At 46.4% G+C, this 13,647-nt stretch overlaps 3 protein-coding genes across 3 annotated transcripts; all 3 read left to right on the plus strand.

The window, feature by feature from the left end:
* Nucleotides 1–2,152: 2,152 nt before the first annotated feature.
* On the plus strand, nucleotides 2,153–4,345 carry LOC310908764 (tuftelin-interacting protein 11-like; the record flags this gene model as incomplete). Its single annotated transcript, XM_083860128.1, has 1 exon — nucleotides 2,153–4,345. One exon carries the CDS (start codon nucleotides 2,153–2,155, stop codon nucleotides 4,343–4,345), a length of 2,193 nt encoding a protein of 730 aa, XP_083716254.1.
* Nucleotides 4,346–8,255: 3,910 nt separating this feature from the next.
* Nucleotides 8,256–9,137, plus strand: LOC310908857 (RNA-binding motif protein, X-linked 2-like; the record flags this gene model as incomplete). Its single annotated transcript, XM_083860289.1, has 1 exon — nucleotides 8,256–9,137. The coding sequence occupies one exon, from the start codon at nucleotides 8,256–8,258 to the stop codon at nucleotides 9,135–9,137; it is 882 nt and encodes a 293-aa protein (XP_083716415.1).
* Nucleotides 9,138–12,270: 3,133 nt separating this feature from the next.
* On the plus strand, nucleotides 12,271–13,442 carry LOC310908950 (DNA/RNA-binding protein KIN17-like; the record flags this gene model as incomplete). Its single annotated transcript, XM_083860433.1, has 1 exon — nucleotides 12,271–13,442. The coding sequence occupies one exon, from the start codon at nucleotides 12,271–12,273 to the stop codon at nucleotides 13,435–13,437; it is 1,167 nt and encodes a 388-aa protein (XP_083716559.1). The 3' UTR covers nucleotides 13,438–13,442.
* Nucleotides 13,443–13,647: the final 205 nt, after the last annotated feature.

The raw sequence follows: 13,647 nt of genomic DNA on the forward strand, positions 1-13,647 counted from the left end.
AGCAAAACAAGATAAGACTCAACGACTGGGCACACCTGATGCAACCTCCCCGGAAAATTCATCAAATTTATCAGGCTCTGCCCAGAGAACTATTCAAAGGGGAATTGCCTCAAAAGAAAACTCAATAATACATCATCCAAGCAAAAGTGGACAAAGAATCTAGCCTTGGGGGGAAATAAAGAGTATAAAAACTGGACTCTTGGTGATTGGATTCGTGAATAGGGAAGGATAAGTTTAATAGAGGCTTGTGCATACGTTCACCCAGTGTCAGTCCCAGGATCGGGGATGTCATTTTATCATGACATTCTGTGTTCCCTGTTACGTGAAAAATAAATTTTTTTTTTAAAATTTTATTTTTCAAATCTGGCTGTCTCATTTATAATACACAGAATCACATAGAATCACTTGGTTGGAAGAGACCTCTAAGATCATCGAGCCCAACCCAGCCCTAACACCTCAGCTAAACCATTGCATCAAGTGCCACTTCCAGTCTTTTCTTGAACACATCCATGTATGTTAAATTTTTTGGAGTGGACCTGGACATATGGAGTTTTGGTTATTTTTGTTTTCAGATTTATATTAAAAGCATTTTTTTAAATAATAAAAAAAAAAGCCTTTACAGTGCTTTTATTTGATCCTTATGAGGCACATGTTAAAGGGGGAATATGTAGTAGGCTGTTCTGGGAACTAGTAGTCAATCCCTGGAAAGGTGATGGAGGCCATCTCTAGCCACATGGAAAACAAGAAAGACATTAAGAAGTCATCATGAATTCACTGAAGAAAAGTCATATTTGACCAATCTGACTGCCTTCTACTACAAAACTTGGATGGAGGAAGGCACAGCAGTGGATATTTTCTAACTCAGCTTCAGCGAGCCATTTGACACTGTCTCACAGCATTGTCACATGCTTACTCAGGAAGGGTGGGTTAGATGAATACACAAGTGAGTTTGATTGAGAACTAACAGAATGGTCAACAACTCAGCCCTCCAATATTTCAAGGGGAATTGCAAGAAGGATGGGGACAAACATTTTAATAGGGCTACTACTGATAGCAGAAGTAGTAATGGTTTTAAACTAAGGAATTATAGAATCAGACTAAATACAAGGTAGAAAAATTTTAGATTGAGGGTGGTGAAACCCTGGAACAGGTTACCTAGAGAGGCAGCACATGGCCAATTTGTCCTGATTCCAGCCAGGACAGGGGTAATTTTTGCAGTAGCATGGTAGGCATGTGGCCAGGACCCAGAGGTTATTCTCTACCGCCTTATGCAATTGCTGGCTGCAGGGGGAAGGGAATTTTTTTCTGAGGACAAGGAGCCACATCAGGTCAAGTCAGCATGGCAGAGAGAGTGTAGTGGCCTTGTTTCCAAGCCAAAGGGAGCAAGTTCGATGTGAATCATTTCTGCCCCAAAGGCCAGAATGAGCAGGGGATGGGCAAGAGGTTGATAGGGAACACATCCAGGACAGCTGACCCTAACAGACCAAAGGGATATTCCCAGAGTCACAGAATGGTTGAGGTTGGAAGGGACCTCCAGAGGTCTGTAAGGACTTAAAGAGCACAGTTGCCTGTTTCAAAAACTCTCAAGATCACAGTGGAAGGAATTCACCATAAGATAAACCACAGTGGGAGCTTGAGGCAAGAACAGAAGAGAGAAATATGTGTGTCAGGGCTTGCAAATGCAGGGTGTAGGCAAAATGTGTCTTCTGTTCCCATGTGTTGAAACTAGGAGGGGCAGTGTTCTTTATCTTCTGTTAATGGGCCAGCTGATAAAGCCAGATGTAGCCCTGTTCCTTATCTCTTCCAGGACCCATGCTCCCTCTAGGGGAGATACCTTCTGTTAATGGGCCATTTGAGTCTGACTGCATGACTGATAAAATTACATCATCCCACTGGGAGATGATCCAGCCAGGGGGAGGAGCCAGCCATTCCTACCTGGATAAAAACCTGTGATTTTGATCACCAGGGTAGCTTTATTCCACTGGAATCCCAGAGGAAGACCAGACCCATCTGCACTACCTCGGTACCTTCAGAGGAGTAGTGCACCCTTCTGCAGGATTGTTGCTTCAACCAAACCACATCTCCAGTCCCTCCAGAAGGACTGCAGCCACTATTTGATTGCAGTGCAGGGGCAGTGCACTCCACAGCCACCATGAACCCCCTGACGAAGGTGAAGCTGATCCATGAGCCCCATCCCAGGATCAAGATGGAGAAGGAGGACCCTGGATATGAGCACTATGCTGGCGGGAGCTCTGACAGGACCTTAGCGGATTTTGGCAGCTGGGAGAGACACACTAAAGGAATTGGGCAGAAGCTTCTCCAGAAGATGGGATATGTCCCTGGAAGGGGTCTGGGGAAGAATGCTCAAGGAATCATCAATCCAATTGAGGTCAAGCAGAGGAAAGGCAGAGGTGCTGTGGGTGCTTATGGCTCTGAGAGGACCCTGCAGTCCTTGCAGGACTTCTCTGTGGTAGAATCAGAAAAGAAAACTGAGGAGGAATTTCAGATGGAGCTCAGCCAGTGGCAGAAGGGCCCAAACGGAAGCAAGAAGCAGCCCAAGTACAGCTACAAGACAGTGGAAGAGCTGAAAGCTCAGGGCAGGATCAGCAAGCAGCTTGCAGTCCCTCAGAAGGAGCTGTCACAGGTCAAAGTGATTGACATGACGAGCCAGGAGCCAAAGGTTTATTACAGCTACAGCCAGATCAGCTGCAAGCACAACATCCCAGATGACAGCCCCCAGCATCCCCTGGGCAGGGACTCCAAGCCCCAGGGCTTTGCCCTGCCCGAGCTGGAGTACAACCTGCAGCTGCTCATAGACATCACTGAGCAGGAAATCATCCAGAGCGACCGGCAGCTGCAGTATGAGAGGGACATGGTGGTCAACCTGAGCCATGAGATCCAGAAGATGACTGAGGTGCTGTCCCACGAGGAGAAGGCCATCAGCAACCTCAGCAAGGTGCTGGACATGGTGGACGAGTGCGAGAGGCAGATGCAGCCGGGCTGTGAAAACCCTCTGACCCTGGATGAGTGTGCAAAGATCTTTGAAACCCTGCAGGACAAGTACTATGAGGAGTACAGGATGTCAGACAGGGTGGACCTGGCAGTGGCCATAGTTTTTCCTCTCATGAAAGAATACTTCAAGAACTGGGATCCCCTCAAGGACTGTACATATGGCACGGAGATCATAGGCAAGTGGAAGACCCTTCTGGAAAATGGTCAACTGTTATCCCACAGTGGGCAGGACCTGTCAACCAATGCTTTTCACAGACTGATGTGGGAGATCTGGATGCCATACGTCAGAAACATTGTGGCACGGTGGCAGCCTAGGAACTGTGGATGCATGGTGGATTTCTTGGATAGCTGGGTGAACGTTGTTCCTCTCTGGATACTGGATAACATTCTGGATCAGCTCATCTTCCCCAAGCTGCAGGAGGAGGTGGAGAGTTGGAATCCTCTGACGGACACGGTGCCGATCCACTCGTGGATCCACCCCTGGCTGCCGCTGATGCAGGCACGGCTGGAGCCGCTGTACTCACCCATCCGCAACAAGCTGGCCAATGCCCTGCAGAAGTGGCACCCCAGCGACTCCTCTGCCAAGTTTGTCCTTCAGCCCTGGAAGGACGTGTTCACTCCTAGCTCATGGGAGGCTTTCATGGTCAAGAACATCGTGCCTAAACTTGGAATGTGTCTGAATGAGCTCATCATCAACCCTCACGAGCAGCACATGGATGTCTTTTATTGGGTGATCGACTGGGAGGGGATGATTTCTGTCTCCAGCCTCATTGGGCTGCTGGAGAAACACTTCTTCCCAAAGTGGCTGCTGGTGCTCTGCTTTTGGCTCAGTAACAGCCCCAACTACGACGAGATCATCAAGTGGTACTTAGGCTGGAAGTCCATGTTCTCAGACCAGGTGCTGGCACATCCCTCCATCAAAGACAAGTTCAATGAAGCCCTTGACATCATGAATCGTGCTGTGTCCTCCAGCGCAGGTGGGTACACGCAGCCGGGTGCCCCGGAGAACATCGCGTACCTGACGCACACGGAGCGGCGCAAGGACTTCCCATCTGGGGCCAGGCAGGAGCGGCGTGAGGCCGAGAACATGGCCCAGGGCGGCATCAGCATTGCCACCAGGTCTGCGCCCATGAACTTCAAGGACCTCATCCAGACCAAGGCTGAGGAGCACAACATTGTCTTCATGCCTGTCATAGGGAATCGGCATGAGGGGAAGCAGCTCTACACCTTTGGCAGGATTGTCATCTACATCGACAGGGGTGTGGTGTTTGTGCAAGGGGAGAAGACCTGGGTGCCCACCTCATTGCAGAGCCTCATTGACATGGCCAAGTGAGGCTCCTGTGGGGACTGAGTCACCACCCAGGGACAGCCTCTGGGTAACCCTTAGAATAAACAAGTTCCAGGTTGTTGTTGTTGTGGGGTTTTTTTTGTGTTTTTGGTTTGTTGTTTTTTTTTTTTTTTGGGGGGGGGGGCGGTGGGGTTTCTTTAATCCAGGAAATTGTCGGAGTCCAGGGCATCCCTCTGGAAGGTCATAGACCTCGGTAGAGACGCCTGGGACCCGAGAAAGAGGGTCTGGGGTCTGTGCAGGGGGGTTTGCCTGGCACAGAGCCCAGGAGGACACAGTCTTTAATTTTGGTCCATGAGAAAAACATCTAACAGAGAGAAGAATTGCAAGTCACAAATGTGTAAAAGATAGTAGTGTAACTAATCACCAGGTAGAAAGTTTTGTAGCTTTGGGATTTTTAGAATGTAGGTGCAATGGGACAAGCTGGAGGAACTAAGGTGGAACCCTGTGTTCTTCTCCTTCTCCCTTGGGAATCATCTTCTGCAGTGACGTGGGCACAAGGTAGTTTGACAGGATTGGGTCAAAGTAGAGATGACCCTTCTAGTATAGTTACTAGGCATTGGTATGAAATTGTAAATAATAAGTATGTAGTTATCTGAATAAAAGCAGAGTGACCTCCAGTCATGGGGGAGTCACATTGTGTCAGAGCTGCTGTGAACACCTTGGCTGGACACAAAGAACTTGTAAGATAAGAATTAATAAGCACCATGAGAAACCAAGAAAAAATGAAGACCTTGACCCTCCATTCTTGTGCTGTGCCAGACTCAGACCAAAAACCTTCAGAGGTCACAGAGAGAGCAGAGACATAAAAAGACCCACTCAAACCACCAGTCTGGAGTCTTGGGTCAAAAAGAAACCAAAACCTGAGAGAGATGCCTTGTGCATGAGGCAGTGCTTGGTTTAGGAGATGCATGTGATCAGGGAACTGACTGGGTAAAGGGATGCATGAACAGCAACACTGCAGTGGCAGGCAGCCAGTGTGTGCTTGTTTTGGGTTAAGTGTAGGACATAAAAGGGTTCTGTTTGTTATAATAATCAATATTCTTTGGAAGAAGCAAGGAGATCTGTGTGTCTTTGTTCCCTACTACTACACTCTAACACTGAAAAGATGTTGGAGAGATTCTGTTTTTCCCACAGTTTTGGTGACAGTCCCAGTCAACATCTTGAGCCACTGAGCAGTTGACAGAGACTGGGAAGAAAAATGTCTTGAGACATTTTGGGATGCACGTGTGCATGGGAGGGGGCGGGTCAGGCAGTGAACTGCCCCACATTCTCCCAGCCCTAGAGCCTGGATCCCAGCCTGGCAAAGCTGCCAATCATTGGCACACCAGAGGCAGTGCCCCATTCTGCCCTAACCAAGGCCCAGAGTGGCCAAATTACCACAAGACTCACCTGGGGGAAAGGCCCATGAAGGCCAAGGAATATTTAAGGCTGAGCATGAGGCCAGCACTTTCATCTGGACACTATCTTCCTCTTGGAGTTTCTGTCTGAACACTGCTGGAACCCAGAAGCTGGTAGCTAAATATCTGCTTTTCAATATATTTCTGTCTTCCTCTTTCTTCTTCTCCTAATTCCCTCTTCTTAAAACATTTTGAGTAATTTAACAGTTTTAAAGTTTGCTAAGTTAAATGGGTCAAATTAATGTTGTGGGAAATGTTTTATGTTGATTGGATGTTGTAGCAAACCTTTTTCCAACGTTCTCTGATTTTTCTAAAGTTTGCAAGCAAACTTTTTCTTTTTTTTGTCCTCTTCAGAATATTTGGTCTGTATTACTCCTGTGCATCTAGCCCAGAGCACATGAACCACTGTAAAGTCCTTTCATTTGGGCAGTACAAGACCCACTTTAAAGGAGGAATATGTAGTAGGCCATTCTGGGAACTAGTGGTCAGTCAGCCTCACCTCAATCCCTGGAAAGGTGATGGAGGCCATCTCTAGCCACACAAAAGATAGGAAAGTGATAAGGAGTAGTCAGCATGGATTCACTGAAGAAAAGTCATATTTGACCAATCTGACTGCCTTCTACCACATAACTTGGATGGATGAAGGCAGAGCAGTGGATATTTTCTAGCTCAGCTTCAGCAAGGCTTTTGACACTGTCTCACAGCATCCTCATAGGTTACTCAGGAAGGGTGGGTTAGATGAATACGCAAGTGAGGTGGATTGAGAACTGACTGAAAAGCAGATCCCAGAGTGGTCAACAACTTAGTCCTCCAGTATTTCAAGGGGAACTTCAAGAAGTATGGGAACAAACATTTTAATAGGCCTGTAGTGATAGCATAGGGTAAAACTATTTCTAAAATCATGGGAATTGTCTACAATAGATTTGGGGGGAGTGGAAAGAAAGGTTGGGCCTGGGTAGGCCTGGGAAAGGGAACCAGGGCTGGGTAGGCCCTGGGAATGAAGGTTAGGCTTGGTCTTTACTAGATCATGTGAAACTGCACCTACATAATCATCATAAGATCAATGATATGACTGTTAAATGTAATAATTGTTTGGTAACTGAATATTATTACTGTTTAATCGTAATAAGAATCATGAGAAACGATGTTGGGGGGGCTGATGAAAACTGCAAGAATTCATGCTTAGATAAGAATTAATGTATACAATAGAACAATATGGGTTTAATAATGAATATATAGTTATATAACAAAAGGGTATAAAAACATGTCCCTCTCGAACCCATGTCAGAGTCAGATTTGGGTCTGTACCCTGTACCCCTGATTCCCAGAGCTCTTCAATAAAAGCACTTGCAGATAATCATTCTATGATTATGTGTTTCAACACTAACAATAGGAGAAGTGGTAATGGTTTTAAACTAAGGAATTATAGAATCAGACTAAATACAAGGTAGAAAATGTTTAGATTGAGGGTGGTGAAACCCTGGAACAGGTTATCCAGAGAGGCAGCACATGGTCAATTTGTCCCTATTCCAGCCAGGACAGGGGTAATTTTTGCAGTAGCATGATGGGCATGTGGCCAGGACCCAGAGGTAATTCTCTACCACCTTACACCATTGTTAGCTGCAGGGGGAAGGGAATTTTCTTCTGAGGACAAGGAGCCACATCAGGTCAAGTCAGCATGGCAGAGAGAGTGTGGTGGCCTTGTTTCAAAGCCAAAGGGAACAAGTTTGATGTGAATAATTTTTGCCCCAAAGGCCAGAATGAGCAGGGGATGGGCAAGAGGTTGATGGAGAACACATCCAGGACAGCTGACCCTAACAGACCAAAGGGATATTCCCAGAGTCACAGAATGGTTGAGGTTGGAAGGGACCTCCAGAGATCTGTAAGGACTTAAAGAGCACAGTTGCCTGTCTCAAACACTCTCAAGATCACAGTGGAAGGAATTCACCATAAGGTAAACCACAGTGGGAACTTGAGGTTCTCTCTTCCCACAGAAGAGAGAAATATGTGTGTCAGGGCTTGCAAATGCAGGGTGTAGGCAAAATGTGTCTTCTGTTCCCATGTGTTGAAACTAGGAGGGGCAGTGTTCTTTATCTTCTGTTAATGGGCCAGCTGATAAAGCCAGATGTAGCCCTGTTCCTTATCTCTTCCAGGACCCATGCTCCCTCTAGGGGAGGTATCTTCTGTTAATGGGCCATTTGAGTCTGACTGCATGACTGATAAAATTACATCATCCCACTGGGAGATGATCCAGCCAGGGGGTGGAGCCAGCCATTCCTACCTGGATAAAAATATGTGAATTTGATCACTAGGGTAGCTTTATTCCACTGGAATCCCAGAGGAAGACCAGACCCATCCAAACTACCTCAGGACCTTCAGAGGAGGAGTGCACCCTTCTGCAGGATTGTTGCTTCAACCAAACCACATCTCCAGTCCCTCCAGAAGGACTGCAGCCACTATTTGATTGAAGTGCAGGGGCAGTGCACTCCACAGCCACCATGAACCCCCTGACGAAGGTGAAGCTGATCCATGAGCTGAACACACGGGAGGCAGAGCTGGGCGTGCAGGAGGCGGTGTCGTGGCACGCGCAGTACAAGGACAGCGCCTGGATCTTTGTGGGCGGGCTGCACCATGAACTGACAGAGGGCGACGTGATCTGCGTGTTCTCGCAGTACGGCGAGGTCGTCAACATCAACCTCGTGCGGTACAAGAGGACCGGGAAGTCCAAGGGCTTCTGCTTCCTGTGCTACGAGGACCAGAGAAGCACCATCCTGGCTGTGGATAACTTTAATGGGATCAAGATTAAAGGACGGACCATCCGTGTGGACCACGTGGCCAACTACCGGCCCCCCAGGGAATCTGAGGACTGGGATGAGGTGACCAGAGCCCTCCATGCCAAGGGCTGTGGGGTCAAAACGCCACCTCACACCTTGTCCGACTCCCTGTCTGAGGATGAGGATGTGCCCGTGAAAATGAAGAAAGGGAAGTGGTGGAGCAGAGCAGAACGGTCAAAGTCAAGCCCACAAGCTGGGAAACAGGTGAGCACGGAGGAGCCCCATCCCAGGATCAAGATCAAGAAGGAGAAGGAGGACTCTGGGTATGAGCGCTATGCTGGCGGGAGCTCTGACAGGAATTCCAGGAGCAGGACACAGCGAGATAAGGAGCAGAGGTGCTACCAGTGGCACTCTGACAAGAGTGGGGACAAAAGCTACCACACACAGAGTGGCTTCTGGGAGGAGCAGGAGAAGAAGGAAGAAGGTGGCATTAGGGGCAACAGGCACAGCAGTCGGCATGACAGGTCCCCCAGGAGAGGTAGATCCCGGGAGCCCCATTCCAGGAAAAGGCGGAGGGGCTCTGGCAGAGACTCCAGCCTCTGCTGAGCCCTGAGTGAGCATTTGGGGTGAGGGAGGCCCTGAGATTGCCCAAACCTGCTCCAGTCTCCTGGGATGCCATTCCTGCACCTTTCACCTGCAAGCTTCACCTTCCCTCTTATCCAACCCTGGGCTAGGGCTCTCCACATTATGTGTGGATGAGATTATTATTGTGGCATATCCTGGCCAGAACAACATCCTGGCCAGATAAAGTAATATAGTAAGTAATAAAGTAATCCCTTGCCTTTCCAGCTTTAAAAATGTTGTTTGTCTTATTTTGCAATGCAAGATACAATCAGAAGTATGTATTCTATTACCATCTATTTAAGCCAGGCGAGGTTGGGTTCTTTATCTCTTCCATGACAAATCTCTTATAACTTCGATGTGACATTTTCTGTTAATGGGCCAGCTGTTAAAACCAGGTTGGGCAGTTTTCTTTATCTCCTCCACCACCCATCCTCCCTTCTGTTATCTTGTTAACATTTCTCCTGTTAATGGGCCATTAAGGTTCACTGCATGACTAATAAAATTACATCATCCCATTGGGTTTAGGCAGTTCAAAGGCAATGTCCTGACATGACAGCCCACTTCCAGTTAATTAAAAGCCTTGCTTTTGGTAATGCAAATGAGGATTGTAAAAGGGTCATCTTAGCTCTGCCAGAACAACCTCCCTCAATTCCCCAAATTCTGTCTGCTTGTAGTATGCTGGGCACACCTTTACATGTGGCTATGTTGCAAGCTAGTGTGCTGGGGAAAAACTTGAAAAAGCCCTTGATGCTCAAACAAAAACTATTGAGAAAACCCTCACTGCTTTGCAAATCATTCTGTTAAAGGGCCATGTTTTCAGTGTGGGAAGCCTGGTCATTTGAAAAAGGACTGTTGTGAAGCTGCAAAAAATGTAAAAACACCTAACATTTGCTCTTGGTGCAGAAAAAGGGAGGCATTTTGCAAACTTTTGTTGCTCTCAATTTGACATAGATGGGAAACCTCCAACGGGAAACCCAAAAAAGAGTGTGCAGCGCCATGGCATGGTGAAACAAATAATGGCAGCCCAATCCCAGGAATACCTGAACAACCTGAAGGTACCTGGGGAAAACCTGAGCCAGATGCAGTCTCTGAAACCACCAGCCATCTCCCAAGCAACCCCCAACTTATTACCCCCAAGGACACAATGTGAACTGGCAACTTCCGAATTTACATGGTTTTTAAAAAAACTTTTGTCATGTATGTATTCCTGTAGAAGTTACTGGTACTTCACAACAAAGACATGACTTTCTAGTTCTAGACATGGACAGTAATAGAATTCTCAGACCTTCAGTTTTTCCAGTCATTGTCTCAGCAAATTGTAATGAAGAGCTGATGATTTTAGCTCTTGCTTACAATGCTCCAATGGTAATTCAACCAAGAACAACAATAGCTATTGCTATTGCATTGCCAATGAATACAAATAAGCAAATTGTATACCAAGAAATGCCCTTTCAGAGTTCTGGCCCAGTGCCTAATGTCCTTTGGATAAAGAATGTCAGCAATGAACGTCCAGCGCTGATGTGCAGTCTGACACATCTTGGTAAGACAGTTGACATTACAGAAGTACTTGACACAACACAGGGGCAGACATCACTGTGATTTCTCATGTGTTTTGGCCAAGTGATTGGAAGTTAATGACACCCATGGGTGCTCTCACAGGAATTGGAGGAGCTACCTTGTGTCTGCAAAGTGAATTTAGGATTACTGTTACAGGTCCCGAAGGGGAGACAGCAACCATCCGTCCATTCTGTTTGTGGTGCAGAAGCCCATCACAGTGTGGGGATGAGATGTACTGTCCCAGTGGGGAGCAAAAGTAGAAGTGGCCTTTGATGGAAACCACATTGAAACCCACCACTCTAAAGCTGTCATAGAAAACTCATAACCCTTTACAGTTTGATCAATGGCCTTTGCCAGAGAAAAAGCTGAGTGTCCTCAAAAATATGGTAAAGGACCAAATGGAAAAAGATCACATCACACCCACAAATAGTCCCTGGAATTCACCAGTGTTCATCATCCATATGAAGACATCTGGCTCCTGGAGATTGCTTCATGACCTGAGGAAGATCAGTGAAGTGATCAAGGACATGGAACCACTCCAGCCTGGACTTCCCTCTCTATTAATGATTCCAAGAAACTGGCCTCTTGTTATGATTGGAAGCTTCCCCTTGCCTCTCATCCCACCCTGGGCCAGGGCTCTTCACACTGCCTGTGCTGCTGGCTGAGACAGGGGTTTGTCCTTTGACCAGGGAGGGTGTAAGGCACTGAAGGCTGGGAGTCACAGTATGTTCCCCCTCCCTAAATCCCTGGGCTGATATCCCCCTGTCTTGAGTTTCAATGCAAAATGTAAAGTATGTCTTTTTAAAAAATAAAAAGTATGTCTTTTATTCCCATCTGTTGAAACTGGCTGGGGAGGGGACGGGTGTCTTCTGTTAATGGGCCAGCTGTTAAAACCAGGTGGGGCAGTGTTCTTTATCTCCTCCACCACCCATCCTCTCTTCTGCTATCTTGTTAACAGATCACTTATCTTAATGGGCCATTAAGGCTCACTGAATGCCTGATAAAATAATATCATCCCATTGGGAGATCCTCCACGCAGGGGGAGGAGCCAAGCATTTCTACCTGCATATAATCTGAGATTTGGAATACTACAGTCAGCCTTTTCCACTGGATTGCCAGAGGAAGGTCAGACTTTTCAACTTCACCACTGGACCTTCTGGGGAAAACTACAGGATCACTGCTTCAACAGAACCACATCTGTTACTCCAGGAGGACTCCAGCCACCATTTAATTGGACTGCTACCAACACTGACTGATAGGGTGTCAGGCTGTGTTCTGACTCTGTAAGTATTTTTGTACTACTACATTTTATTTTAATTTTCCTGTTTAATTGTAGTTTTGGCTTGGGATCTCCCACTGGTTTGCTTTCAAACCAGCACGTTGTTGGAGGGCTTTTGTTTTTCCTGAAGTTTCAGCTCCTATATTCTTAAGCACTTTAATATTTTAAAGCAAGATAGGCCTATAAGTAAATTACTATTTAGTAATTGGCCTCCACCATTTCTGGAGTGGGTGGGGTCCAGACGGTCATTGGGAGCAGGATCAGCACAGGATTGGTGTCATGGGAAAGTCAGATTTCCTCAGCCCAAAGGCAATTGCCAACCGCATCAAGTCCAAGGGGCTGCAGAAGCTGCGCTGGTACTGCCAGATGTGCCAGAAGCAGTGCCGCGATGAGAACGGCTTCAAGTGCCACTGCATGTCCGAGTCCCACCAGAGGCAATTGCTGCTGGCTTCTGAAAATCCTCAGCAATTCATGGATTACTTCTCTGAGGAATTCCGAAATGATTTCCTAGAATTGCTCAGGAGGCGATATGGAACAAAGAGGGTCCACAATAACATCGTGTACAATGAGTACATCAGCCATAGAGAGCACATCCACATGAATGCCACACAGTGGGAGACACTGACTGATTTTACAAAATGGCTGGGGAGAGAAGGTCTTTGCAAGGTTGATGAGACTCCTAAAGGCTGGTACATTCAGTACATCGACAGGGACCCAGAGACCATTCGCAGGCAGCAAGAACAAGAGAGGAAAAAGAAACAGGACCTTGATGATGAAGAAAAGACAGCTAAATTCATTGAACAACAAGTTAGAAGAGGTTTGGAGAGGAAAGAACTGGAAATGCCAGTCTATACTGAACTGAAGAGAGAAAACGAAGAAGAAAAAGTTACATTTAATTTACACAAAGGAGCTAATACTTCAGTCACAGCATCTTCTAAAACAAGTGTCCTTGGACAGAATGCACTGAAGATGGTGGAGAGGGCAGTTAAAAGAAAAGCAGCTCATAGGTCTGGTCAGCCCCAAGAGAAAAAGAAGAAATCTGCACTGGATGAGATAATGGAGCTTGAAGAGGAGAAGAAAAGAACATTTCAAATAGACTACTGGTTACAGCCTGAAATAATTGTAAAAATTATAACAAAAAAGCTTGGAGAGAAATACTACAAGAAGAAGGCAGTTGTTAAGGATGTGATTGACAAATACACAGCAATTGTGAGGGTGATTGACTCTGGCTGCAAGCTGAAGGTAGATCAGACACATCTAGAAACTGTAATACCAGCACCAGGCAAGAAAGTGATGGTATTAAATGGTGGGTACAAGGGATTTGAAGGCATTTTGGAATCCATCAACGAGAAGAGATTTTCAGTGACAATAACCATTGACTCAGGACCTTTAAAAGGGCGCAGAGTCAAAGATATTCGGTATGAAGACGTTTCCAAACTCGCCTGAGGTGCTAAATCACGAATAAGAGAAGATTTTGGTTCTCAAAATCTTCTCTGACATCTTTCAGGCAGACACAAGCCTCTGTAGTATAGTAAATCCTTAATGAGTTTTTTGCTAAATTGTTACATTTAAGTTATAAGTTAGCTGCTGTTGAGTTTAAGGCGCTGTTAAGTTTAAATGCTGTGAAGTGCTATTGAGCCTTTAGGCCATAGTCCT

The sequence above is a fragment of the Zosterops lateralis genome, assembly GCF_965231275.1.
Source record: "Zosterops lateralis genome assembly, chromosome: 4".
Lineage (NCBI taxonomy): Eukaryota > Metazoa > Chordata > Aves > Passeriformes > Zosteropidae > Zosterops > Zosterops lateralis.